Below are 26,392 nucleotides of genomic sequence, written 5' to 3'. Positions count from 1 at the left end.
TGAGACGATAATAACAATGTATATGTAGCAGACGTATAACTGAAAGTTCTCTCCATCATGACAAGCGATAGAAGAGAATAGCAAAGGATTTTTAAAACAAGAATACTGATCACCAGAAGAAATGAACACCCACACACACATGCTTCTTGCTAACTTAACCATCCTGCCAGCTATGCAGCAAAAATAAGAAAAAAAACTTAAATGTTACAATTTTATCGTGTCTGTATTAACAGAGTCCAGAGTGGGGTGGTAACCATGTGTATAACAGATATGAGACCCAGTGAAGACACTTTTGGTGACAAATACTATTTTTCACTTTACCTTCATTTTGACATGCTGTTATAAATTTACAGCAGCCCATCAGAAAAGGACATGACCAACACTTTGACACTCATGGAACAGAAAAACAAGAGACAAAATTTCTGGAAATGAAGTTTGTAGACTAGCACATTGACGGTGATGATAAATGCCAGGATGATGATTCGTTGTTTCTTATTGAAAGTCTCAATTTAATAAAGTAGTTCATAAAGGTCAACACCATCCTCTCACCCACCCACTGAATGTCCAGTCGCCATCATTCCACAAACTTCAGGACATGTAGTCTTTATGGTGCTTCATCTCCTGTAAGAGTGTCGAGCTCTTGTCCTCCAGACTGCTAAATTCACATTATCTTCGCAAACAAAATCTTAATGAAAGAAGACACTTTTTGAAGTTATACTTTGAGAAAAAAACGGAGAAATTAGTAAGTTTAGTTTAGAGTTTTTATTTTTACAAGAAATTTGAAAGCATAAAACTTGAAAGTGTCCCGCTATCAAAAGTTTCCTCTTCATAGTTAGCGTCCTTATACACTCCAGAACTCTTTTCAAAGGGTTCTCCTTTGGTGTTTTTTTCACACTCAGTATCATGACAGATTTGTGTTACCTGAACTTTTTTGAATCTGAAAAATTGTGTTTGCAGCATGCTTTGACCTTATTTATTTGGTCATCGCTGTCTCTTTTAACTACACTGTTTCGAGGTTTTCCTTATCCATCTTGTCTTCTTTACAAACGTTGACTTGTTCTTTCAGTCGTTAGAATGTGTTTTTTTTTGTCCAGATTTTTTCGAGTAATCTAAAATACCTTCAAACCCTGTTGACCTTTTTGGCCATATTAGAAAAACCTGTATACTTCTCGCAGTCGAGCTTTGCTTTACACATCGTATATCTCGAAGCGTCAACAACAATATTTTTTTTTTATCAGTTTGGATTCACCTATCCAGGTAAGAGTGGTTTTTTGATATGTGCAAGGCACACTACATTGTTTGCTTGTTCTACACGGGCAAACCTCTCCATTGTCACAACCTCCCTCGTGCCATGAAGCGCGTGCTGTGGCGTAAATAATGACATGAGGGTATACTACAGATTGTCTAGTAAAAGAAAGCTGCTGCCCTTAGGAAACAATATCGCCCTTTGGATGGAAAAAATACCAGCAGTTGAGTTATGGACCCGTGTTTTCGTCTCTTAAAAGATTGGTTTCAATGAAACACCCAGGAAAAGAATGTTTTGAACATTCCTTTTAACACCTGGAAGATTCGGAATTCTACCTTGACGAAAAAAAGTAGGTTTATGGCATTCCCGACGAGTGCAAATATAAAAACAAGGGCCTAAACTCTCATAAAGATTCAAGGGAGCATAATCCCCCTCCCAAAGTTTTCTGGCTAATCGCAAAAGAATGTTATCGTGGTGAAAGTGTCCAAAATGTCTTAGTAAAGTTGTTTAAATAGTCATTATTCTCCAGCACAGCAAAAGTTCAAATGATTAGTTTGCACTTCTAAGAGGAATTTCGTTGGTGACCTTTGCTTTAGTGGCGAATGTTTCTAACCAAGATCCCCACAGGACGGGTCTGTGTCTCACCCACGATGTCCACTCGCCTGTCAATAGTCTCTCTGTGTTTGAAGACCTTCAGACACTCAGACATGATGGAGTACCGATGTTCCTGTGAAATCAGTACAGAAGAACATCGCGGGCATTCTTTTGTTCTGGATTTCATCGTTGTCCTGGAGCTGACACCTATGTTGCTGGATTCTCTCGCATGATCTCCTCGTCCATTGACTTCAGAGCTTGCATTGATTTCAGATATTTCGACTCTGCCGTCTGCTGGAAGGGTTTGGACAGGCCTAGGAACGGGGTTGGGCGGGTAAGGCTGGATGTGTACGGGTATACGAGAGTCGGGTCTTCCAGTACCACCCGAGACCACTGGCCTCCGGCAGTGCTGTACTTAACGCCGGGTACGTACCCGCCCTCCACTGGCGAATGGGGGATGGAGGTGGTTGGGGAAGGTATGTGGGTCATGCCGATGACATTGCCTTGAGAGTAGATGGACGGACACGGGGAAGATTCGTCCAGGTCGTCTGGAGTCATCTCCATGGTGATATAGCGGCGGAACTGGCCGGATTCGTTCGTCTGCTCGCCGGGTTCCACGTCCAGTATCTGCGGGTTGGATCCAGTCAGGCTGTAGCGGTTGGGACTGTCTTTTGGGGTGGGTGTCACGTGGGCAAAAGATCGATACCGACCCGGCGCCTGTCCTTGACCCTTGCCCCCTGCCCTGACATCCTCTCTGCCTGCCTCGTTAGTGTTAGTTCGCGTCAGCGGGTGGGTGGTCGGAGCGCTGGGTGGAACAGCCGACAGGCCGGCGGCGTATCGCTGATTGGCTTCTTTTTGCCTCTGCTCTTCCTTCTTCTTGCTGGCCTCCCGCCGGCGGAACCTGCACATGATGCACAGCCCGAAGATAATGGCAGTGAGCAGCACGCCCCGATGACACCTAGGATGATGGTATGCAGGGGAATCTTTGCCTCGCTCCCTCCACCTGCAACAGCAGTAAGTCAGTGTGTACCTGTTGCACGGATACCCGGGGTGCACCGTACGCCGGTGGTCAATGCCTAGCAGTCAGATGAACTGTAAATAAGCTAACTGCTATGAGTTTGGCATCCAGCTAGGGCCTAACAGCTTTCTGTGGGCATAATTCATAGGTTTGTAAAGAAATTGACTAACTCATAGACATTGATTTACTGATTAATCATTTTTTTCTGTAATTCATTTAGACATACTTTTATTATAAGTGTGCATTAATTTGCTTCGTTGTCTCTGTCTCTCTCTGTCTATTCCTTGTCCCAGCCTATCATATCATTTTATCATTTCTATTGAGGGCAACTGATTATTTATAGTTCCTGATGCCTTTTTACAAATGTGTGAAGCATCTCTCACATCAATACGTTCAAAGAGAAACTGTTTAGAAAAGAGAATCAAGGGAAACTACTCTACACACAGGAAGCAAGGACAACATCGAATTAATTTGCACCTTTGGCGGCATCATCTCTGTTTTCATCTCCCGGGCTGCTGGCAGCAGTGGGTGAGCCCCTGGCTGGTTGTATGTCTCGTGAACATGTCATAGTCGATGGCTGGGCGTGCCTTGCTTCCAGAGTGAGTCTTGGGGCTACCTCTGGGGCAGTTGACCTCGTCTCGACCATCTGGACAGTTCTGCAGACCGTTGCACCGCAGGCTGTTGGGGAGGCAAAAGTCGCCACAGGACGTGTAGCCACTCGTACAGGAGCCTGTATGTACAAGGCAGAGAGTGGGCACAGGACAGTATTAGAAAAAATGAAAAAGCTACATCTGCTTCTGGATGGCAAGATAAAGAGAAAGAAGGTAGAAAGAGGAAAGAATAAGGAGGAGGAGTGAAGAGAGGGAAGAACAATTAGAAAATGAGACAACTACAGAAGTTTGTAAAGAAACAACTTTCAGACAAGTTAGAAAATGAGATAGCAGAAAAGAATGAGTTGAAAAAGCTAGCGCTAACAATAAGATGAAAAAATATATTTATGGAAACAAAATGAAGACTGTGAAAGACGAAATGGGGAAAAACACAAGATGATGAGTAACTTCACAACCAGAAGCACGACGAACAACTTGCCCACAATTAGTGAAAAGTAAAACTCCTCAGTTGACTTCCATACCTGTCTTCACCAGCGAGTACACCATCTTGAGGTCCGGCTTCTCCTGGAGGCTGTTGCCATAAACACGAACAAAGACACGATTGCGGTCCGAGGTGATGGACATGGGGCTTCCGATCTTGTCCTCACACAGGGAGGTGGCGCGGTCTCGCTCCAGGGTGGTGCCCTTGTACACCTCCACGTAGCTGTTGTCACATGGTGCGGTGGTGGCTCGCCTCATGGCCAGGGCCCGGATGTTGATCTGCTCAGCAAACGATGTCTTTGCCTTTCTACTTGTTTAAACTGTTCTAAGCTACTGATGTATCTCAGTTCACATATTACACTCTCTTTAACTACTTCAAAAAGCAAATAACTTTATACATATATTTCTCTTCTTTACACAATTTGTTTTTATGGTAGAGGTAGTGCTTGCTTTGATTTGACGACAACGACGATGACCATGATGATGATGATGGGAGAAGGAAGAAAATTAATAACAATTTAGCATAGTGTATAACAAAAGAAAAGCTCACTGAATTGCCCTGGTCTGTATATATCTCCCAGGTGCAGTCCACCGGCCTGTGTTTGGGATAACTAGGGTCAGACACGTCACCAAAGGGCACTTCCTGTGAGGTCAACTCACCGTCCAGGTAGCTAGAGCCTAGTTTTATTGGTATTCTGCATACCGTAGAGCCCACTGTTAAAACAGACATGAATGATGACCTCTGCTTATTGTAGTAAACACACCTATTATGAAAAGGTAATCTACCTCACACACTCCTTCCCAAAATTGTACACGACAGTAGTGAGTGTGGAAAAAAAAGAAGAAAATAAGCGACAAAGGAATTAAGCAGCTGGACATCAAGCCTGTCTCTCAGTCTCTTACCTGACAAAAAGACTTAATGGCCACCGAGCAAAGCAACAACAGACAATGACAGTCCAAACATTCCACAAACAAGCAGCCAGCCAGGTGGTGAGACGAGGTGACATACTAGCCTGGTGTTACGTACCTTTGGCAAGAGCCGTGCCGTCATTCTGCGCTGCAATGCACAAAACGTCACTCAGCCATTGACTTTGCTAGGACTTACTGTATTCTGATGGGCAATGTCAACTAACCATTCATTTGCCACTAAATACTTCCACAATATCTAATTAACATATGTTCTTAGCTAATGATTGTAAAGGTAGGTATGGCTAATTCTGACTTTTTAAAATTTGTATCTAGAGAACAAAAAGGGATATACACCCAGATTTGGGGGAAAGTGTCCTGCATTACCTTATAGTGTGAAAAATATACATCTCTACTAGTCCTGAAAACAAAAGCCCTGAGCCTACAAAAGCTTACATTTGTACAGGATCACGGGATGAGCAAACTTTACTTGTAAGATTGAAATGCACTTTGAGGTGGACGAATAAATAAGTTTTTCATAGCAGACTGTTATACACGATCACTTATTTATTTTGCATATAATGTAAAATATAATCACTTACTGTGATCTTTATGGTAAGAGTAGATCGCTTTGAAGCCTTCATAGGTTAAAAGGTCGTCAGTTTTAAATCTCATCCAAAGAAATCGATTGGTCGACTCGATCAAAGGTGGAAATTTATGGCCACAGAATCGACCAAGCAATGGAGAATATGCAAATGGACCATCGCGGACTTCTAGGAAATCGTATTTGCAGTTCTCAGACTTCTCCAGAAGTAAACTGGTCTCTGAAGTCCAGTTGAATCCGGAATCCGGAAGGTGCTGAAAGTAAAAAACAGACAATATTTGTTGTTATTTTGATTATTAACATCTAAACCGATTTTAAATTTAAAATGTCGTGTATGTATTACGCTTTAATGAGGTCTTGTATTAAACATTAAAGTAACCAAGTAAAATATTCCAAAACCTAAAACTTCAAGAAACCATCTATCAACTTTGACCACGTGTGCATCCCTTCTAAGCACCAAAAAACCAAAGAGGACGAAGACAGTTCACACAGGATGGAAAGTGAACCCACGCTGACCCGGATATTATCCTCCATGGTGTAATCGCCGAGTTTCGAAAAATAAATAATCAAGAGCCGATAAGTTTATTGAATAAATTCTCTTTAGCCATCTAGCAAAATAATCTCTGCGGGATAAAATTCCATTCGAAATTAATACTGGGGAGAGAGAATAAGCTGAAGCCACAGCCAGATAGACAGAGGCCTGAGGCTACTGGCAACATCTTTTCCTGTCAATTTACAACTCCAAAGTGTCACAAAAAGTGTGTAGCATTTACCAGTAAGCATGCAATCTCTAAGGAGGTTGCTAGCTTTCCTCCTCGACCTCTTTGCACATCTCCAGCTGTGATGGTAACTTCCATCCTTCACAATTTAACATGATCTTTGAAGTAAACAAACAGCTTTCGACAAGATTCGCCTTTTGATGTTGGAAGCCACTTTCATTAGGCATTTCATCTCGTTAGTTGTAATGAATATATCTTTGTCCAAGAGTCGTTTGTAGTAAGTAGCCTTTCACAGGCAATTTTGCTCATTAAACGCTAAAGGCAATCACTGATAATGTCAAGTGTAGCCACCGCAGCTTCAATCAAAAGCAGATGTGCATCCCAATGGTGCACAACAGGTGTGGCTCAAGAGTTCACGCAAGATGCGGCAGGTAAATAACTGCTACTTTTAATGAAATAAAACCATGGGGTGTAAACTATTTCCCAGATGGTAAACAAGTTTACTAATTAAGAGAGATGAAGATATATTGAAAATATTTAATTCTCTGAAGCTAACAGCCCAGCCTGCTAGAGCTTCACTTTTGTGTCACAATAATGGTCTTGCTTATATCTTTCTCTGTATCTCACACACACTTACACACACACAGACTGTGTTTGACTGTAGTTTAGGGGCAGTAAGAAGCACACATCAAAAAAAAAAAAAAGGTAGTGTATAAAACAATCTTCGTTTCAACTATTTTTTTGTTATCCACCTAAGAAGTCTAGTCTGTTTCGTCCTACAAGAACATCTTAGAAACAGCTCAATGAAAAATAAAACTGCGGAAGCTTAATGTCAATAAATTTTCAAGAAAAAGAAACTTTCCACTGACATAATTGTTATGAAGCTTCTTCATGTCCACTTCCTGCTCCTCTGTCTATCAAGAGAAGACAATCCGTCCCCTGCCCAAGGGTGCCATCTTGAAGCCGTTAGGTGACGTCACAAAACACCTGTCACTACCACTTGGGGAGGACTGTTTGTATAAAAGTCGAGGGCGTTCTCTAGGTCTGTACGGCAAAGCCGTCCTGTATAAACCCACGGAGGTCAACATAAACTCTACCCATGAGGCTCTCATACGATGCAGACGGAGCAGCTTCCTCCCAAGTGAGTATTTTCATCCTCTGCTCTCCACACGTGACACGCTAAAGGTTCGGGGAGACGGGGGAGGGTTCTCAAAAGATTTCCGGAGTTTTGAAGCTAAGACAGGAGAAAAAAAATGCTTCCAAACAACTTCTGCATTTTTGCAATGCTACTTTCGACACATATATTATTCAAAATTCACAGATAAAACTTTAAAAGATAAGAGCGATTGAAAATTCAGCTTCAGCGATGAAGATAGATGCAAAGAAGAGAAAAGTAGGGCGATAGAGTGAGGGAAATAAATTATGAGGTCACAAACGAAGCAAGAACCCATCCTGCTGGACATCAGTCAGTGCACTGAAGAAGAAGACCAGAAAGAAACTATTTTTATTGATGTGAAAAAAGAGGTTTTGCCCAGAGTTGGTGGCTGATAAAGCAAGACTAAAGTCGTAGATAAGAACATCAAAGTCAGTCGACCATCATCAACTGCCGACATTGGAAGCAGGAGCTGAGCAGCAGTGATGGAGATGCGACTGAAAGCGGAGTAACAAGCGATTATGTTGTCATGCAAATCATCAACATGATAAGTTTTTAACAAGAGACTTAGTCGAGTGTGAAGACACAAAGTCTCTAGACCAGGATTGCGCATGCGCCATTTTCTTTGTAACACACAATTACGATGCATTCATTGACATCTGTCAACAAGTATAGGTGTGTCTGCCCCAAAACATCCGGAAACATGAGGGAGTAAAGATTATTTTTAATATTACATGATATATTTATAAGGTGGTTTCCATGATTAGCAACTCGTAACTTAGTGAAAAGTTTGGTCAATGCGGTGCATGGAATTGACGGCAACCTAAGATGAGAGAAAAATGTCTACCGAGACTTAACACAATGAAGATTATGCAAATATCATGCAAAGACTGTAAAGTATGTTTTGACAGACAATGCCGAGAATTTTCTTTGTTTTATTTTGTTTCTCTTGTCCTGCTGTTGCACGAGTCTGCGCACCTGCTCGCCAGTTTCAGGAGCCCAACCTGAACCTGTCGGAATTCTTGAATAATTTATGGTCTTGGGTGTTTGGCAAGCTGCTGGTTGCTGATATTGTATCCGGCTTGACCGTGCTTAGGAACGCTCATTCGTGCTCATCCCATTAAAACAATCCCGTATTTCGACACAGGAATATTAAAAACACATTTCAACTTTGTGAACTCTGAGACAGATGAGTAATCTCAAACAGGGACTCAAGTTCCCTCACCTTTCCTGCGAGGGAGCGGATATGAGAAAAGCCGGCAGGTAGCTAACCAGGTGACCTCAACTGATTGCTGAGTCGTTTGAAGTTAACCTCTTGAGGTCGTTGTTAATTAATAACAATCTTTCTTATTGTCCAGAACAAGGCAACTTCAAGGACCACGTTCTATTCTCTTGTCTGGAAAAACTTACCTGTTGCCATTGCATGTTTCAGCGACGACTATAAGACTTTTTTGTTACTAACCTTTCGATATGTGTGATATACTTTGGACGATTGGACAGATGTGTATGAGTGTAATTAATTTATTTGCATACAAGAGGTGTGTCGTTTGTTGCGTGTACCTTGAGATCCTCCATTAGGAGGAGGTATTAGTTTCATGATGATGATGATGAAGATGACGATCGACAACCCACTGTAGATAGTGGACAGAGATAAAAGAGCAATATTATACTATTTCATAAGCATTTTTCTTACATCGGATCTCATCTGCTGCTCCAGGCTCGGCAGACAAGCCGGTCTTTGAGTCTAGTGGAACATTCTTGAGGCCTCGCAAGCCTCATTGCGAAGTTTATTATGGCAGCGCGTGCAAGGGGAAATGTTTTGACATATTTTCCCCAGCTCCAGGCCTTCTCTTGTTGAAGGAGATGGGATAAGCTTTGTGGCAATAAAGCTGATCTTGCCTAAAAAGTGTACAGAAGTTTCAAAAAAAGCTTCCAGCGACTCTACCCACCGACCACCGGATCATTCAAGAAGGTTCAACAATTTCTGGATCGTGCACGCGACGGTGCATCCGTGTAGAAGGGAAGAAGGTAGGAACATCTTGGTATTTTTACTGGAAGAAGACTCCAGGCGCGTGTATTATCTTCTTTGAAGTCAAAAATAGGATCTCACTGGTGGTCCTGGATGTTGTTTCTGTGGGGTAGATGCTTCTGGATTAACAATATATCTATAAAGTATGCTCTAGTAACTGCGATATGAAGCAAGTGAACATATAAAGAAGACAAAAACTGATATGAGTTTTATAAATATGTCTATATTTAAAAGTTTTCATTCTGTACTTCTAAGATGTTATGCAGTGCGGAGACTATTTGCTTTTTTTTTTTTTAAAAAAAATGTATATAAATGAAAATGTTGATTGCATCTAATGGTTTTGTAATGAAAGCTTCGTAAAGTGATTCCTGCTAATTTCCTCCTTTAAGTGTTCCTCTACCCCTCACCTGGTGTTTTTTTCTTGTGTTAGTGTATGTCCTGCCAACATCCGGACTTCCGACCAGGTTTGTTTTGATCATGTTTGCAAACAGAGATGGAGAAGACCTGCTGCTTGTTGTCATGTCACACCCGATCACCTGCCGTCATGTCAGTGACAACCTAAACAATCTCGGTTAATTATTTAACCATCAGTTTAAAAAGTGTTCCAACAGATCTTGAGATACTTCAATGTAGTCTACATGAGGCGATGAGAGTGAACTTCCTTCTTTTCCGTTTCCTGCTTCCCCGAACTTTGAGGTTCCGAAATTAAAGCTTCCGTGTCTCTCGACACGTAAAGTTTGATGGCTGGATTGTAAACATTACAACTCAAGATATAAAATAAAATAAAACTGCTGTATTTCATGGCTGCCTCCATGCTTGAGATAAACTCGCAACACAAACCCTTTACCGTGGCGGGAAAACCCACAGTTAAGGGTGTTCTACCAGCTTTAAAAAATACCCAGTGTGAACCATCACATCTAGTTTCTTTGATAAATCTTCATCTTACATTGTCGTAAAGTCAGCAGGTTTCTCATGCACCTTGGCACCTGCCCAGCACTTATCCGAGTACGACTGTGTAATTCCTTCATTCTTTTTTAAACTCTTTGAACTGAGTTATATGAAATGTGTTAGTCTCACCTGAGCACCAAAAAACATGTCTCACCTGAGCGACTGGAGTGTCTGGTGACACACGTTGTAAGACCAACTGTTTGTCATGTCTGTAGTCATCAAGAAGTCATTTACAAGCAGTAGACGAAGCATCCCCCTCCCTCATCCCCCGACCTCCTGCTTATGTTACTCGCCTGCTCGTGTAAACAACTTTGTTTGTTTGGTCAGGGACCATTTGACGGTTGGACAACTCCGCTCATGTCAGCACTGAACCATGGGTGGAATGAGCCTCCAGGCTCACAGAACACTTTACTGTAGCATCCTGTGTGTTTCAAAATGGTAGCTGGCAAAATGGCCCCCAGCTGGGCGCAATACCTCGTGGACTGTGTGAAAAATGAATGAAATGCCGAGAGAAAGGGAAAGGTTAGCATTCTGGTAATGAGGTTCGTAACCGCCCAGGCACGAAAACGAACGGGGAGAAAGATGAACGGGGTAATGGGTCCCACGAAATGAAGAAAAAGTCCTAGTTATTACGGGTAGGAATGCCTAGCATGCACTGGCTTCTTTGACAGGCTTCCTGTAGGTAGGACGGGAGCGGGTGGTGTACCCTGCATTTCTAATCTTCTTTTTCTTCCTTAGTGTTGTTTTAATTCTTTATTGTTTGTATTAGAGAACATTTTTTGACTAATGATTGCTTAATGTCATCAACATATAAATAAGCTATGACTTTTTTTTATACTATAAACGTTTTTCAGGGTAAGTAATAGCTTCAGTACTTTGTATTCTGTAAACTAAGTTGACAACAGGTGAGTTCAGTCCTAAGGACACTGGAAGAGGGACAAAAGACTAGAAATCTTGCAGGCAAGAAAAATGTTAAACTATCTTCATTTGAAATCTTATTTTTAGAACTAACAAAGATAAAAACGAGAAAGAATTCAGTCGAAATTTCCTTCTTGGACTACATCGCCCTTCTAATTTTTAACATTCACACTCTAGCTTTCCTCCTGCATTCTCTTCAAAACTACTTAATTGCGAAAAGGATTTAAGGCATTTACTGTTAAAAGTGTCATCGCAATTTACTTTCCAGCAATTTCGTCTGAAAGCAAGTCGTAAACAGACGCCTACCTCAACTTGGCGAGTGTTTTGATAAGACGGAATACACATTTAGTTCCTCATTCTTTCTTTTTTCCTGTTGCCAGAGTGGAAGGGAAAACGCAGAAAAGGCAAATTGTGCTGAACGGTAAACTGAGGGCATCGCAATGGGTTTTGCCAAGGCGAGCAGCCAAACTAATTGTCTTATAATTGGTGAAGGTCGCAAAGATGGATGCCGTTACCATTTTACCAGACTTAACATAAGTCTTTTAGCAACTAGCTTCCCGAGGATTTAGTTCTTCTTTTTTTATATTGTTACTGTTTCACTCGTCCTTTCTGTTTATTTTTTTTTTCTTCCTTCCTTTTTTTTCTCGTGCATTTCGCTCACACTCTATGAGTCACACATGATAATAGTAATAGCAGGCTGTAGAGGTGGATAAATAATATTTATGGCTTGCTCACATGACATTTCTAGACAGTTAATATCTTTATTTCACTCTCGCTGTGCACACTTCGGATGCATAAACTATGTTTGGAAGCTGTATTAAAAACAAAGGCTGGGAAACACGTGCCTTTACCCCTCCCACTCTCTCCACCCCTTTTCAAAAATTCCGTAAACTATAGAATGAATTTAAAACATTCAAACAAATATGTAAAGAAAAAAGACACTTTATATGAAAGTGATTGAAAACCAGATTGAAGTAGCCTACCTTCCAGGTAGAGGACACAGTCTGTGTTGTTGAGGTAGGGTCCCGGGTAGTTGGGAGAGTAGAACTCTTGCTTGCGCCAGTTACCGTAAGTAAAGTTGTAACACTCAGGTGAGACAGGGTCCGCGATCATCGGTGGAGGGCGGATTCGCAATGTAGCTGGTGCATCTGTCAACAAAAAATATTTCAAACTCTGAAGTCAGAGAAAAAATGAAGACGACAATTAAGTACAGAACATGATATCTCAAATCACCACAGCGAATGTAGAATATAACGGACTTTAGAGTCGCGGAAGCTGTAGTACAGGACAGAATGTAAATTTCGAAGAGCAGGTATCAGCAGAAATTATCATCGGCATTTATTGCCTGACTGATGCCAGGTGAGGACACGTCCTGCCGGAACACCGGTACAGAAACCTGGAGAGACGCAGCGGCTAATGAAAAGAAAGAAAGAAGGAATGAATGAATGAGCATCTAACATGATAAGAAAAAGAAAAAGATGAAAGCATCGTAAAGGTTAACTTCCAGTGCGTGCAGCGTTTAACATCGACACAAATAACCCAGGTGAGAAGCTCTATACGGCTCATTATTTCAAAGAAGACGTGTGAAATGTGAAATGTGAAGAGGAGAGGGCTGGCACGCGCATGTGCATGTGCATAGCAAAGCAGATCTCGCGAGACCACGCTCGACTTGCAAGCACTCACCGAGGTGGGTCTGATGGCGGGTGCGGGGTATGAGACTTCACTAACAAACAGTTCTGCGAACTCGCACAAACTTCAAGGGCTGGATGCCAATGATCATCTCTGGCGCCAAAGAAATGAAGAGCACTTCTAAAATCGCAGAAATATGGTGCTTTAAAAAGATATTTCTTTTTTCTTTTGTGTAAAATGCAAGCTGCTACTCTCACTTTCACTTCACACTTCGGTCTGCAATCCTCAAAGTGTTCGTTTCACTGTCGTATTTGATTTATTTGATATATGTTTGTATGTAAGGTATATGCAGGATTTGTATGCGTACGTGCACACATACACGCAAAGAGATAACAGAAAGTGAAAGATACAAAAAGAGATAACACAAGGGATGTCGGGTGGTGACCTCGGTAGTGATGGTTACTGTGGCCACGCGCACTACAAGCAGAAAGTTCTCTACTGTTTATTTCCACACGATTGTATCTCGGGAACAAACGTGAACTCTCTCTTCCTGTTTGTGATCGCTGTTGATAAAAGCAAACATGCCACCCGGATGTGAACATCGCAGCGCCAGCCATGGGTGTGTGGCTACCCCAGGCCCGCACACAGACTGGAGAAAAGTGAGACTGATAGACCCCCGCCGCCATGTTTATTACAGCATCTTTCGCTGTGCATACAAAAGACATTCGTCATATAACACGAGAAAAAACGATATCAGACGAGATGGAGGGAGAGTAGAGAGTCAGGTCCTGGGAGGAAAGGGAAGAACAGAAATAGAAAGAAACTGAAACTCACAAACAGAAAAAAATTGTACGAAACTGTCGTAAAATTAAACGATTAGCTGACCCAGGTCTTCTAGTATTTAATTCTGTCCTCAGATTTATTTCCTTGCTTGTTGAAGGTTTTTGGTTTTTGTGAGCATTTGCAAAAATAAAAGCATAAATATTTGACGGAAATCAAAGAACATTTCCTGTTCTTATTTCCAGAATTTACGATGGAAGGTGCGCATGTACCGAGACAACTTATTTTAGAATTTCCTCAGATTCTAAAGAACACCCGTACTTCTTTAAACAGGGAATTAATTTTTTGTCATGTTTACCGGTTTACACGCAATCACACAGACGAATTTTAGTGTCCATGAAAAAAAAAATTCAATTTATGGAAGCTCAGTTTTTACAGCTGTTTCACATCATGCAATATAAATGTGCCTCTAGTGACCCATTGCCAATATCATCAGGGTTTCAATCTGGGACAATAATTCCAACTTACCTATAGTTGATATATCTCTAGTTTATGACGATCTCTTTATGTAATTTTAGGTAAACAAGCTGCCATCCTTAGAACTAGTTGTTTGAGAACTTTGCTATATTTGACCATTAGTAATTAAAAACAAACGGATTAATTAAGCTGGGTCATAAGTTTTCAGAGATATGAAGGCTAAAACTATTTAAAAACCAGTAAAATGTTACACACAAGAAGATATTTTATTACCTGACATTAACTCCAGCCCTCAACTTTAATAGCAAACGCATAAACGAACACGAAAATATTTTTAAAAAATGTTGAAGATAAATGAAGCACTGAGAATCGGAAGGAAGGAAAAAGCACTAAAACTCCTCCTACGCCTTCCCGCTGACCTCCCCCTACCAGCCTCCGCCCTTAATGATGCGCAGATAACTCGTGTGTGTAAATCGTGCGGTTGTCGCCCTTGAATATGCACTGACACACGTACGTAAGTGCGGTTAAAAGCATGGGTGACTAAATTGCTGGCTCTATTTTTGGGTGGGGTAGGAGAATCGCATTAAAATTCAAACAGTTTTTGTTGTTGGTCTCCCCTGGGAGCCGCAGCTGCTGAGCTAAGATTTTATTTTTCATCGGAGGTTGTCTGGCGGGCGGCTTGTTTATGAGGTCAAACAATTAAAGTTTGTATGTTTAGACGTTTCCTCGCCGTTCAGATGGCCCCTCGAGATAGTGTTCTTTGCAACTGGTTTTATTTTTTCGCTCTCTCCTTCCTTACCTTTCTCTTGCCTCCGTTCGTGTCTCCTCTCCGTGCGCACGCGCCATGATGGGAGCAGTTTGTTACTGAGGAGAGACTCAGGCTGCGAGTCCAGACGATGCTGTCTTGGCTCAGTGTCATTCCATGGGTCAAGAAGACATCTTCTCATTCTTATCTTTTTAAAACCGTGTCTAGGAAACTGGTTGGCGGTTGTCTGGCACACGCACAGCTCAGTTCACGCGCGTGCTTTGCCCACGTGACGCGATTTACTGCGGAGTCACGCGGGGTGGTAACTAGTGGAGTGGTGTAGATACGGGTGGTGTTACCTACATGATCTCACACTGGCAAAACAGCTGAGGCGTACAGTCGGAACCTGAGACACCTGCTTACAGTTCTCAGGTGATTGCGAGGGCGTACTTCTGTTACTAAAACTAAGTTCAGTAGTTCAGGCAGCCATGCCACATAAACATGATATTCAACCATCCTACCTTTCGAATTAATAAATCACTCCATTTCCCACCCATCATAAAATAGATAGGTAGATAGTCTCTACACATTTATCTGTCTGCTTCTCTGTTTCTAGCTAACACTGTCTTTATGCACGCATGAGTGAGGTAAAAAAAAAAAAAGAGTGTGTTAAAGAAGAAGAGAACAAGGCAAAAGATAAAAGACACGAATCAAGAGCCGTCTATTTTCGGCAGACAGCTGCAAAGAGTGAGGGAATACCAAAAAGGTTGGACAGGTCAACCGAAAATATCTTGAACTCTTCAAACTTGTGTCTGCAGGAAAACAAAACCCGTTGTCTTACCTGACATCCTGTCGAAGCCCCTGGCAAGTGAAGATGTCACACAGGTCAAGACCAGGACAACAGGAACTGCAACAGAAAAAAAAATGTTCTCTTTAGTAGATTGTCTTCACGAGTTAAAGGTCTCCCCTAACGACCTGTACAGGTGTACAATTATCACCATGTGTACAAAAATGTATTTTTACAATCTTTACCAAAGACTACAGCCAATGGGGAATTAAAATGCTGTTAACCACATTTAACCAAAACAATTCGTAACATCATTAATTTTTCCAGGCTTTCATCTTAGTTCATGCACACTGTTAAAGTTAAACAGGATAGTAAAGTTTATTTCTACTCCAAAGGTGTATGTTAGCTAGTAGCTCTAGTAGGTTTAAAATCTTTCAATGACTTGGTCACATCTGGCATCCAATCAAACGAAGAGAGAATAAAACGGTTTAGTTTCTCCTAGCGGTGTCTTTCACAGAAATATCAGGCCAAGAAAGATTCTTGTATACGTGCATTAATGTTTGACATGAAGAGGTTTATCCTAAAGCCATGTGCCTCTTATTCTCTTCTCCGAAAAGCCACGGAAAAATGCGCCTTCATTGAGCAGACGAATGGCGGACTTCCTGTTGGCTGCCAAAGTCTTATTTCAGGACCACAAGTGGGTTAAGTGTTCGCCGAGAGGTTAAAGGCACGCCCTGGGTGAGGCGCACGTGCGAGGCACAAATTCGTCTAATACCTATCAAATTTTAAAGTACATATACGGTTCGTCGAAAGCAACTTTTGTTTATGTTTAACTCTAGATGTTGAGCAGACATGCGCAAACAAAAGCGGATGTGCCGCCTTCATTGCATCAATGAAGAGGTTTGTTGGATGTTCCGCCACGAAACATTGGCGCTCCCTTAACACAAAGTTCGACTAACAAACGAGCTCACAATCCTGTCTTCAACAGTGGACTGCTGTCATCTACTGATAACATCGCTATCCGGGGTAGATGGGTGAGGGCTACAACAGGCGATGACACCCACCAGATGGCACAGTTCACCAACTGGAGAGGCAGTCTGACCCAAACAAGATGCTCTCGACATTTTCCTAGGGAATACAAGCGTAGGACGAATCACTACTGGATAAACATGTAGCGAACATAGATAAAATTATAAATGTACCATTCTTTTCTTAAGTACACACACATAAAATTTACAGGCATTTTAGCTTTCATCATTAAAGCCACCTGTTTCGAGTGCAGACGTATATATGGATGACTTCACGTGGTTGTGTCTGTTCAGTCAGGTGACCTACACTCTAAATACCCTCGACACACATTACCATGTACTTCAATGAGAGGTTGGCGGAGCAGCATGTACGAGCTGTCAATCCTTGTCTATTAGCCCCTTCCATACATAAGATCACCTTGTAACCCAGCACTCATCACCACAGGCTGTATCAGGAGGAAAGTGATAACAGGACGGCGCAGTTATCGCCATTGGCATCGAGCAAAACCTTCTCCCGCCAGGCACCGCTGTCTCGTTTGCCTGCAAGAGTTTCAGATGGAGGCTGGTAAAAAAAGTCTTTTGTTTAGAGCGGGGTAGACACTACATGGCACTACCGCTGAAAAGGTCTTCAAGACAAAACCTTAGTGCAGTCTTGCTGCACGCGCCAAGAAGTATCGAGGAAATCGAGTTCTTACATCGTAAACAGGACCAGACTGTGAAATGGCAGCAGGCTTGTGTGCCCTCTAGATGTGAGCTGTGAGATGGAAAGTATTGTCTTTGACATTCTGCATCACAAGGCAACACTAGATTCTACAGTTCAACCTTGGGAGAGAGCCCGGGTCACCAGGAGCAGTCCTTTGTGTGCCTGGTACCCGATCTTGTCACTGAGTACGGGTACATGATCCAATCAGTTTAGTGTGTCGCTTGTACTCCAAAGTTCTTCTTAATTAAAAATACGCTGTAGGTCATATTTCATACCTTGTTAATGTTTAAAATCTTCCTTTTTGTTTGCTGACAGTCAAAGACTTACTCAAAATCAAAAGTCGACTTCCGTCTTTTGATTTTCTTTTGTTTTTGATGACAGCTTACGTTCTGAATATTACAGCGAGTTGTCCTTTACACACATGATGTGTTTACTGATTAAGCAAGAAAACCAAGTATGGCTAGTGAGAAGGCATGGCGACAGACAGACAAAGACAGGAGAGACCCGTGGAACCGTTTTGTGACGTGTCGAGCAAGGACAGGCCAATCGCGAAGATCACCTGATATGTCACGTGGCTACTACCTTTGGACGGGTAGTCGACTAGAATGACTGGATGACAGGTTCTAGGCAGCAGAGGGGAAAACAAGTGCTGGCATTGGAGGATGGAAGCTGGCTCACAGGTTTCTGACCTGTTCAGACTTCATTGTAGCGACCAGAGCTCTCACTGCTCCGCCTTGTATCTGTCGGATTCAATCACACGAAAAATTTACGGCTTGCCGCTAACTCCTTTATCTTGCTTTTATTAGAAACATGAAGTGGGTCTGGCTTGCACTGCAGTCTTGCCTGGGTGCAGGTAGAGAAAGGTGGCATGCCAGATAACCGTGTCTTTCCCTTAGTGCAGGTAGACATAGGTGGCATACCACATAAGGCTGTTCTTTCCAATTTAACTACACTCGTACAAACACGGTATGCCAGCTTATCAATTCGTTTGGTAGTGTATGTAGACATGTAGGTAGCATGCCAGCTAACCATTTCTTTCTTAGAAAAGGTAGTGATCAGCAGCTTGAGTCTTTCGAGGTTGGAGACATGTTTACTGGCGGCTAATGTTTTGCTGTTGGTCCAACATTCCCACTGACAAAGGAGTCACCAGCCTCCCTTACCAGTCACACCAGCAGTAGCAAGCTTCCAAATGTGTTCCATATCCCTACCCACACATCCTCACCATCCCACCCAGTAGTCAGTACAGCACCCTGGAGGCCATTACCCTTACAGACTCTGCGCGCTTCGCTCAGGAATTTTGATGAACCTCCGCATTATCTTGTTTTCAATCAAAAGAGTTTAAGTTCTCGTCAAGGGTTTCTTTTTGCTTTGCATATCTCCGAAGTTTAAAAGCCGTGTTTGTTATTCTACTACCACGGATTAGAAATTAAGTTCATTTATATTTTTGAATGTAAAACAAGATAAAATATTTAATAGCCTAAATGAAGTTTATATCAAATCAATCCTGGACAAAGCTGTTCTTGTTGTTTAATATCTAATTTAAATCAGTTAAGCCTATTTTCAAGACTATTAATTAAAAATAGTGTTTGTTAAAATGAACATGTTGTCTGATAGAATTCGATTGAGAAAAAGAAAGAACAAGGTGAGAATTGGAGAATAGTGAGAATTCACAAGAAGTGAACAGAGAGAGAGAAAGCTGGAATAACATGCACCTCACAACCAGCTGAGTATGTTTAATGTGAATCCGCTTCCTTTCTTTGTGAAAATGTGTCAGAAATAGAGAAGCATTTTTCTGCTAATTTCTACAAAACCTCCAAAGGCCAGTCTGGTGTGACTCGACCTAGCTTCGCCTGCAAGCCATGACAGGTATTCGTCATTAATTTTTAGCATTTTAATGAGAACTGTCAGCCCACGCAGGCAGTAAACAACAGAGGACACAAAGTCCAAAGAAAGGCAAAAAAATTCTGAAGGAGATTAAACCCGTGGAAAGTTTACAAAATAAAACTAAAGAGTATGCCTGTCAGACTGACTGTATTTTGATACAAAGTGCTTGTAGGGAGCTTGAGCCTGTCTTTGGACATGGAGAGTACGATGATGGCAAGAAGTATATAATTCTGTGGAGGTATAACATGACGGAGCATGAGTGAGGTAATTAGTTTCAGATGCTTTGAGGCCGGTGTGTGAAGCCTGCAAGTGCTTCTATCAACAACAGGTCTCTAGGACTCGGTTTATGTCAACAAATGGGTGGACAGGACTCGTTGGCAAAAAGACAATGGACAGGACTCGGTTTATGGCAAGAAGTCAATGGACAGGACTTGGTTTATGGCAAGAAAACAATGGAGAGCAGTCTGTTTATGGCAAGAAGTGAATGGACAGGACTTGGTTTATGGCAAGAAGTCAATGGACAGCACTCTGTTTATGGCAACAAAACAGTGGACAAGACTTGGTTTATGTCAACAAAATGGCGGAAGGACTGGGTTTATTGCTACGACTCAGTCCATGTCGGCTCCTCGGCCATGTCTCGCACCCTGCACGGGAGCCTGCCAGTGAAAGGAGGATGAGTGCAGTCTGCTCCTTCCTCTGCTACTAAAGCCCACGTCAGTCGTCACTTCCTGCAGGCAAAGCAAAGGACTTGCCGAGGTTTGTTAGGAGATCTTCGCAGCGGACCGCAAAAAGCTCGGGCATTAAAAGAACATAAAAAGCACCGGCCGTAAGTCTGTTTCCCAACACGGGGCCCAGTAATTGCCCCTGGCCCCCTTGTACCCCTGGCGGTTATTCCGTGTTGGCAGTTGTTTCAGGAATCCAAGCGGCTTTAAACAAGAGAAGGTAAGAAAGCACTGGAAAGTTACGACAGGGACATGGGGGTCAAACCTATAATTTGCCGGAGACAATAAAGAAGAGGATATGATGGAGAAAAAACAGAACACTCACTACCTCAATGGCGTTTAGAAACAAAAAGGAAACACAGGTGAGAACGGCATTCTGAGAGAAAAAAACTTTATGAGCAGTTGCTTGTGTTTGGAACATATGGTGTTTTGTGACATAAATACTTCTTAGTACGAGAGAGTTCCGGAATGTTGGATTAATGTGCGAAATAACTATCATCAGAAGAACCGTGTGGGAATGAATTAACTCTTCCCAGGGTTGCCGAGCGAAACGTGGGACTCACTCCACTCTAATGTGCACACGCGGCGAGACGCCAGCACCAATCTTCCTCGCGCTCGGCCAACGAAGTGCACGTGCTTTGTGTCGCAGCTTGGGAGCCAGAGCCTGGCTTCTGGTCGGAGAGGACGAACCGAGCGAAGCAGCCACTTCCCGTACGTACAGGAGCCGTGGGATTGTGTACACAACGGGGGTTCTGTCAAGGTTTCCCTCCACGTCTCCTGCCTTTCAATCTGGTCCACAAATAGGCAAGGCCACCATCTTCTTTTTTTGCCTTCTCAAGGCGGCGGCTGGGAGCCAGAACAAACCACACCTTGCCAACTAACCTACTCGCTTCTGTTGGCTTCTCTTCAATCGTCTGAAGCAACAAACGAAAGAAGTCGTTGAGAAACATCTGGATTAGAAGACTATTACCCGAAATCAATGAGAGATGTTTCGTAACGAATACAACGGTTGGCACACCATTCGTAAACACGCGCAAAACACAAACAAACAAACAATGAGGCTCACACTTTCCACAAAATGCTGCAGAGTGCGATTGTTATAGGGCGAAGAACAGTTAAAATTAGAATACTTGCAGATTTGCTTTCGCACGGAGGAAAATTTTGCGCACGTCACACCTTGCACCTGCATCAAAAATGCCGAGCATCTCGCTCCCGCCTCGCGAGAATACATGTTTACACAACGCCATTGTCCCGATAAACAGCTAAACTTCAGGCCAGGATGGTCCCCACTCTTGACTATCTCCCCCTGGCAGTAAACATGGCGCACAGGATGGATGGAAGGTGGAACAGTCTAAAGGCCAGCACGCGACCTTAACTCGTCGTGACCCCAAGAAATATCTAATGATTATTTTCATAAGCTGGCGCTGGGACCATATATATGATGGACACCTGTGGTTCCTTCCATGTGTGTACCAGCTCGCACTCACCTTTCTTCTTAACTGACTTTAGCTTTTAAAAAACAAACCACAGTGATTGAAAAAAATTCGACAAATGGGAAACAAACTGCCGACCTTGACTCCAGGCAAGGTGAAGCACTGAAAGAACACGAAAATAAAAATAAACGGAAAAAAAGATTTCAGATATTGGGATGGTGAGGACAGGTAACGGATTCAGAGTGGAATGATCTCGGAGCTACAGGTAAACAAACTTCGATTCCGTATTCACTCAATTTGCCCACAAAGCACGCCGGTACCTAGAGTCCGAATACCACGTGCATTCTTCTCTCACCTGCGCTGTTTGCCAGGTAAACACCTGAGATGAGATAGTGCGAGAAGCAGACATCCAGAAAAGGGTTTAGGGTTTTTTTTACAGGTATTAAGCAAACATAATTCATGATCAGTATCCTACACCATGCAGACTGCACATTCTTTGCTTTAAGTGTCCTTTATTTTTGTGTTCAGTTCATTGCTCACAGCGACATCAAGCTAATACTTATCCATCACACCTCAGTTATATACACAGACCTGCATATATATTTCAGCTCCATCATCTCTGAGATGTGTCTCACAGTTAAGCAATTATGTCCATTACATCCAGATGACAGATATGTAATAGACATATGAACAGACTTAAAAATAATCAGAACTTGACCCACCTGCCTGTTTCTAGATATCACAGAGAGAGAGAATTGCTACAGAAACAAGAAAAAAGTCATTGCTCTCCTTTACCGAGGGTAAATGAAAGATTTTGTAAAAATGTTTACATAAGGATAACATTTATTTTAGCTCCTTCATAAAAACAACAACAGAACTGTCTGTGTCAGTGTAGTGCTGATGGACTGTAGCTTGGGGAGGATGTGAAGGAGGCGGGATCATGGTGGCCGGCTGGCAGGACGGCCGGACGACGTAGAGATAACGTTGTAAACGTTCTTGATAACAAGTGACATTGACTAATACTTAATGGTCATTCACGTAGGCACCTCGATAGCTAAGGCCAACAAACAAGCGAGTGGATGTTCTGGCTTGCTCGGTGTCTACATTTTAATTGGTGTAAATACTTGTCACCTTTATTGGAAACTGCGTCTGGAAGCAGGCGAGTATTCGTTTCTAAGCTTTTCTCAGCGCGGTGGTGAGTTCTTAACACCTGATGGAGACAGAAACAAAATGTTTGTTTAAAACCTCCACCTGTCAGGTAGCACAAAAGTAAGAGACCGTGACTAGAGCTGGTGGCAAAGTGTGAGTGGTACAATCTACAGCCGTGGTGTGAGGTGGTGTGAGCTTGACTTATATGATACTATTGAAGCTGATGCTAGGTTTCTAGCTAATTGCTATTCTGTTATTTTCTTATTTGTTATTATATGACATCTGGCGGAGAGGAACGTGTCATCCACGTTCTTTTTTCCTTTTCGGGCCGTTTTCTGGCAAGAGAGAAGAACGCAGCACTGGTATTCTCAGACTACAAACCAGTCCCTACCACAACGTTGGCAGTCAGTGCACGTGCGCCGGGGACTAACATCGAGAGCGGCGCGTGCGAGGTGGTGCAGAGTTCCACTCCCAGTCCCTCCGTGCTCGGCTCTGTATCACCTTGTGAGGTGGGTGGCCTGGCTTGATGAGGGGGTGGGGCCTGGCATGGCGAATGGCATTTGATAATGCTTGCAAAAGAAACACTCACACACACACACGTGCTATTTCAAACAGAACGTTGGAGTTGTCTCCCATGAGTTACATACCTGAATATAATTGGTCAGAATTATGTCTGTGTGTGAGTGTGTGAACTGATCGCATACAAGGATTATTGTAAGCATGTTCCCCATGAACACACATGCCCTGCGGGTTTCATTACAGATATGAGGTGTCCACCCGGTCCACAAACCTTACGCAACTAACCTTGACTCCATTTTTAACGACACTTTCGAGCTTACTTTCAACATCCCACAGAAGGAATTTTACGATGCCTTCCTCCTTCGTTCGGTTCAAGAGAGCATCGGTTGTTGTTTGGGCTGCTAATGAAGTGGCTGATAAGTTGAAGTGTGAACACAGAGAACCTCTTGTCCGCCTCGCCAGCCTCTTGGCCGCGCGTCCTGGCGCGTGAGCGGGAATCACCACCGTGCTATGACAAATTGATGGATTCCCCGTCCGACCGTGATACCCGCTTATCTGGGCCTCCTACCCCTGGCGGCTGGAGCTGAAAGATCGGAGAGCAGATTGGCTTTTGCAGGATCAGAGTCTCTCTCGTTCTCTATCTCTCTATCTCTTTCTCTTCTCTCTCTTTGCCGAGCTGAAAGTTCGTGGAGCTGGTATGAAGTAGCTCTAACCGGTGGTCCTCTTGTCCCTCCCTTTAAACAATCCTAAGTAGATTAGCTTACCACAGGGGAGATATTAGCTGAAATTGGCTGTGAACAAGTTGTTTTCGCCTCTAATCGGTCTTATCATCATAAGCTGTAGTAGTTAGGAATGTCCCTGGTAGGTCATAGCTCCTTGTTAGTTGTTTGATAGCCAAGAACGTGCCTTCAAAAACCCAGATAAGTGGATTGAAAAATAGCGATAAACAGTTTTTGGTCAAGGTTTGTTAAAGTTTCCAAATAAAAACAAATTCTTCTTTGTTTCAAGTTCATGTTTAACTTCTGAGAGCCAAGACTTGCAATACACACTTTGATTAAAAATGTTTATTTTGTTTAACTTATAGTTGTTGGTTTAGCTTGGTTAGTGTAGCTAATAGTTGTAGTTTTCTGGACAATAAAGTTAACAGGTGTAGTTCGTCAACTGCTAGCTAAATTCATACTGTGAAAAATAAACAGGTTTAAATATTTTTCCATGCCAACCTATTAAGGTCAATGAAAACTAGAATTAGTTACAGAAAAAGTGTTACTTGATGACTGCTACTTCCGAAGATAAACACTTGTCTCTCAACTTATCAAACAACCTCAAAAGAATTTTTTTTTTCAAAATTTGATATTCGGGTAGTTTCCCGCTAAACAAATGCAAAACTTTGTGACAAATAAACTGCAAATGAGATTTACTCGCAGTACCAAAGCAGCACATGAAATAATTAACACATTCTCCTGCTGTTCAGCCCAATGAACACACGGTTGTAAGTCATCAGAGTGGTGTTCACATCCAGTCAGCCGAGAACATGAAGGTAAAGATCCACATCGCACTTGTCATCGCCGTCATCGAGGTCATATTTAAGGCCTTCCTTTCCAGGACTTGTACACCAAGAACCTGGCAACCATCCACACAGCCAACGGTACTAATATTTCAGGACCTTCTCCGGTTTTTACTCCCTGTCGACAGTCAGGGTAGTTGCAGCTTTTTTATGTCAGAGGGGAGAGAACTCCATAGCGCAGACAACCATAAGATTGAATAATGACAAAGTAAAAAAAAAAAAAGAAAATAGTGATGGCTAAAACATGCTTTGGCCGCCTTGACAATTTATCTTGGGAAGTAGCCGGGATCCTTGGAGGGAAGACATCCTTATCAGCTGTAGTCCATGCAAAGTAAGAGGCTTGCTAGCAAGAGATATCGCCATGTCCAACACAGATAAAGAAAGTGAAGCAGTTGAGAAACAATAGATGTATGTTACTAATAATGTATGGCAAGCGATAGCTGTTTAATTAAAGCTTTTTGTGGCGCCACCCGGAAGAGTTTAAGAAAAAAGATTCAGCACAATGATGCGCGCGCACACAAAGAGGGTGGGAAGAGAGAAAGAAAGAAGAAAGAGAAGAATGTGGGTCGATTATGTTGTGAAAAAAGGGAAAGCGAAAATATTTGTCTGTCCTCAATTTCAGTTTTCTTACTTATGTTTGCAACTTCTGTTATTTCCTGTTTATTTAAACGTTTTATCCCCACGCGAGCAATTAAAGAACTCTGCACCCCTATTCCTCCTCCCCTGTATGCTTCCTTTTTCTCACCTTGCTCCCTCCCTATCCCCGCATCACAAAAAATGGATGTGATGAAAAGCTTGCATGGCTTCGGCAGGAAAAATGAATTTAGCGCATCATCCCCCCCATGGGATCAGTCATCGCCCTCAGCGCCATCCCGGGGTGTGCAGGGAAACTAAATCGGACCTCGAGATGCTTTTGACATGCACGATGTGGCGGTTAAAATGGTTGCCAGGAAACCAGCATTAGTGCGTCTGCTTTCTCAGTTGGTCGGCGTTTTGAAAGCGATTAGAACCATGAAAACACACAACGAAAAAAGTAGAAAATAAAAATCAAGATTTAAGTTCTCATTACATAAGAATATTGGTCAGATCCCTGGCTAAAATAGTAAATGTGGCAAAGTTTCGCGATCATATGAAGACAATAATAGAAAGTTTGTAACACATGCTCTGATGTCTTCTGCACCACCAGAAACATTTTCCCAGATGTGTATTTCTTCTCAGACGAATCACGAGCAAAAAGATGTCATACAAAGTACACCAGTGTCACAATCCGCAGTTTGTGGCCACCAACAGAGTAGGAGTCTGAACACTCGACACCCCCAGAACCTCAACATCACATGAACCTTCTTTCCATAAGTCAGTGAAAAAGTTGACAAACTCCGGCTGAAAGATTCTTCATCGTAAGAGGCAATACAACATGACCTCCAGCCTTTTGAATGTATGCTCCAAAGCAATACTGATACTCGGGGTGAACTTCTAATGGACGATCTTCCAACGGAGCTTTTTCTTTTCCTTTATGAGTAATGTTCCACATCAGCTTAAAACGAGTCTCAAAAAGGACGAAGAAAAAATAAAATAGAAATGAGTTTGATGAACAGCATCTCGGGGTTGTGGGTAAAGAGACAAAGGTTCTGGACACTAAAGATTCTTTTCTAGATGTTTACATCCCCCCTCCTCACATCAACAGCGTACATTCATCACGTGACATCACATTGTTCGTTTATGCAAAATAATAAAGGCATGTATCAT

The 26,392-nt window shown here is 42.4% G+C and overlaps 1 protein-coding gene across 1 annotated transcript in view; it reads right to left on the bottom strand.

Moving 5' to 3' along the window:
• Positions 1-2,708: 2,708 nt before the first annotated feature.
• LOC112553287 (neuropilin and tolloid-like protein 2) overlaps positions 2,709-26,392 on the bottom strand; it is a 48,792-nt gene continuing 25,108 nt past the window's right edge. Inside the window, 9 exon segments of the mRNA XM_025220398.1 lie at positions 2,709-2,843; positions 3,336-3,588; positions 3,991-4,228; positions 4,500-4,663; positions 4,977-5,006; positions 5,458-5,663; positions 5,665-5,713; positions 12,210-12,374; positions 15,699-15,764. Coding sequence (XP_025076183.1) covers positions 3,359-3,588; positions 3,991-4,228; positions 4,500-4,663; positions 4,977-5,006; positions 5,458-5,663; positions 5,665-5,713; positions 12,210-12,374; positions 15,699-15,705 — 1,089 coding nt within the window. The 5' untranslated portion in view covers positions 15,706-15,764 and the 3' untranslated portion in view covers positions 2,709-2,843; positions 3,336-3,358.

The sequence above is a fragment of the Pomacea canaliculata genome, linkage group LG12 (assembly GCF_003073045.1).
Source record: "Pomacea canaliculata isolate SZHN2017 linkage group LG12, ASM307304v1, whole genome shotgun sequence".
NCBI lineage: Eukaryota > Metazoa > Mollusca > Gastropoda > Architaenioglossa > Ampullariidae > Pomacea > Pomacea canaliculata.
This window is presented reverse-complemented; position numbering and strand designations above follow the sequence as displayed.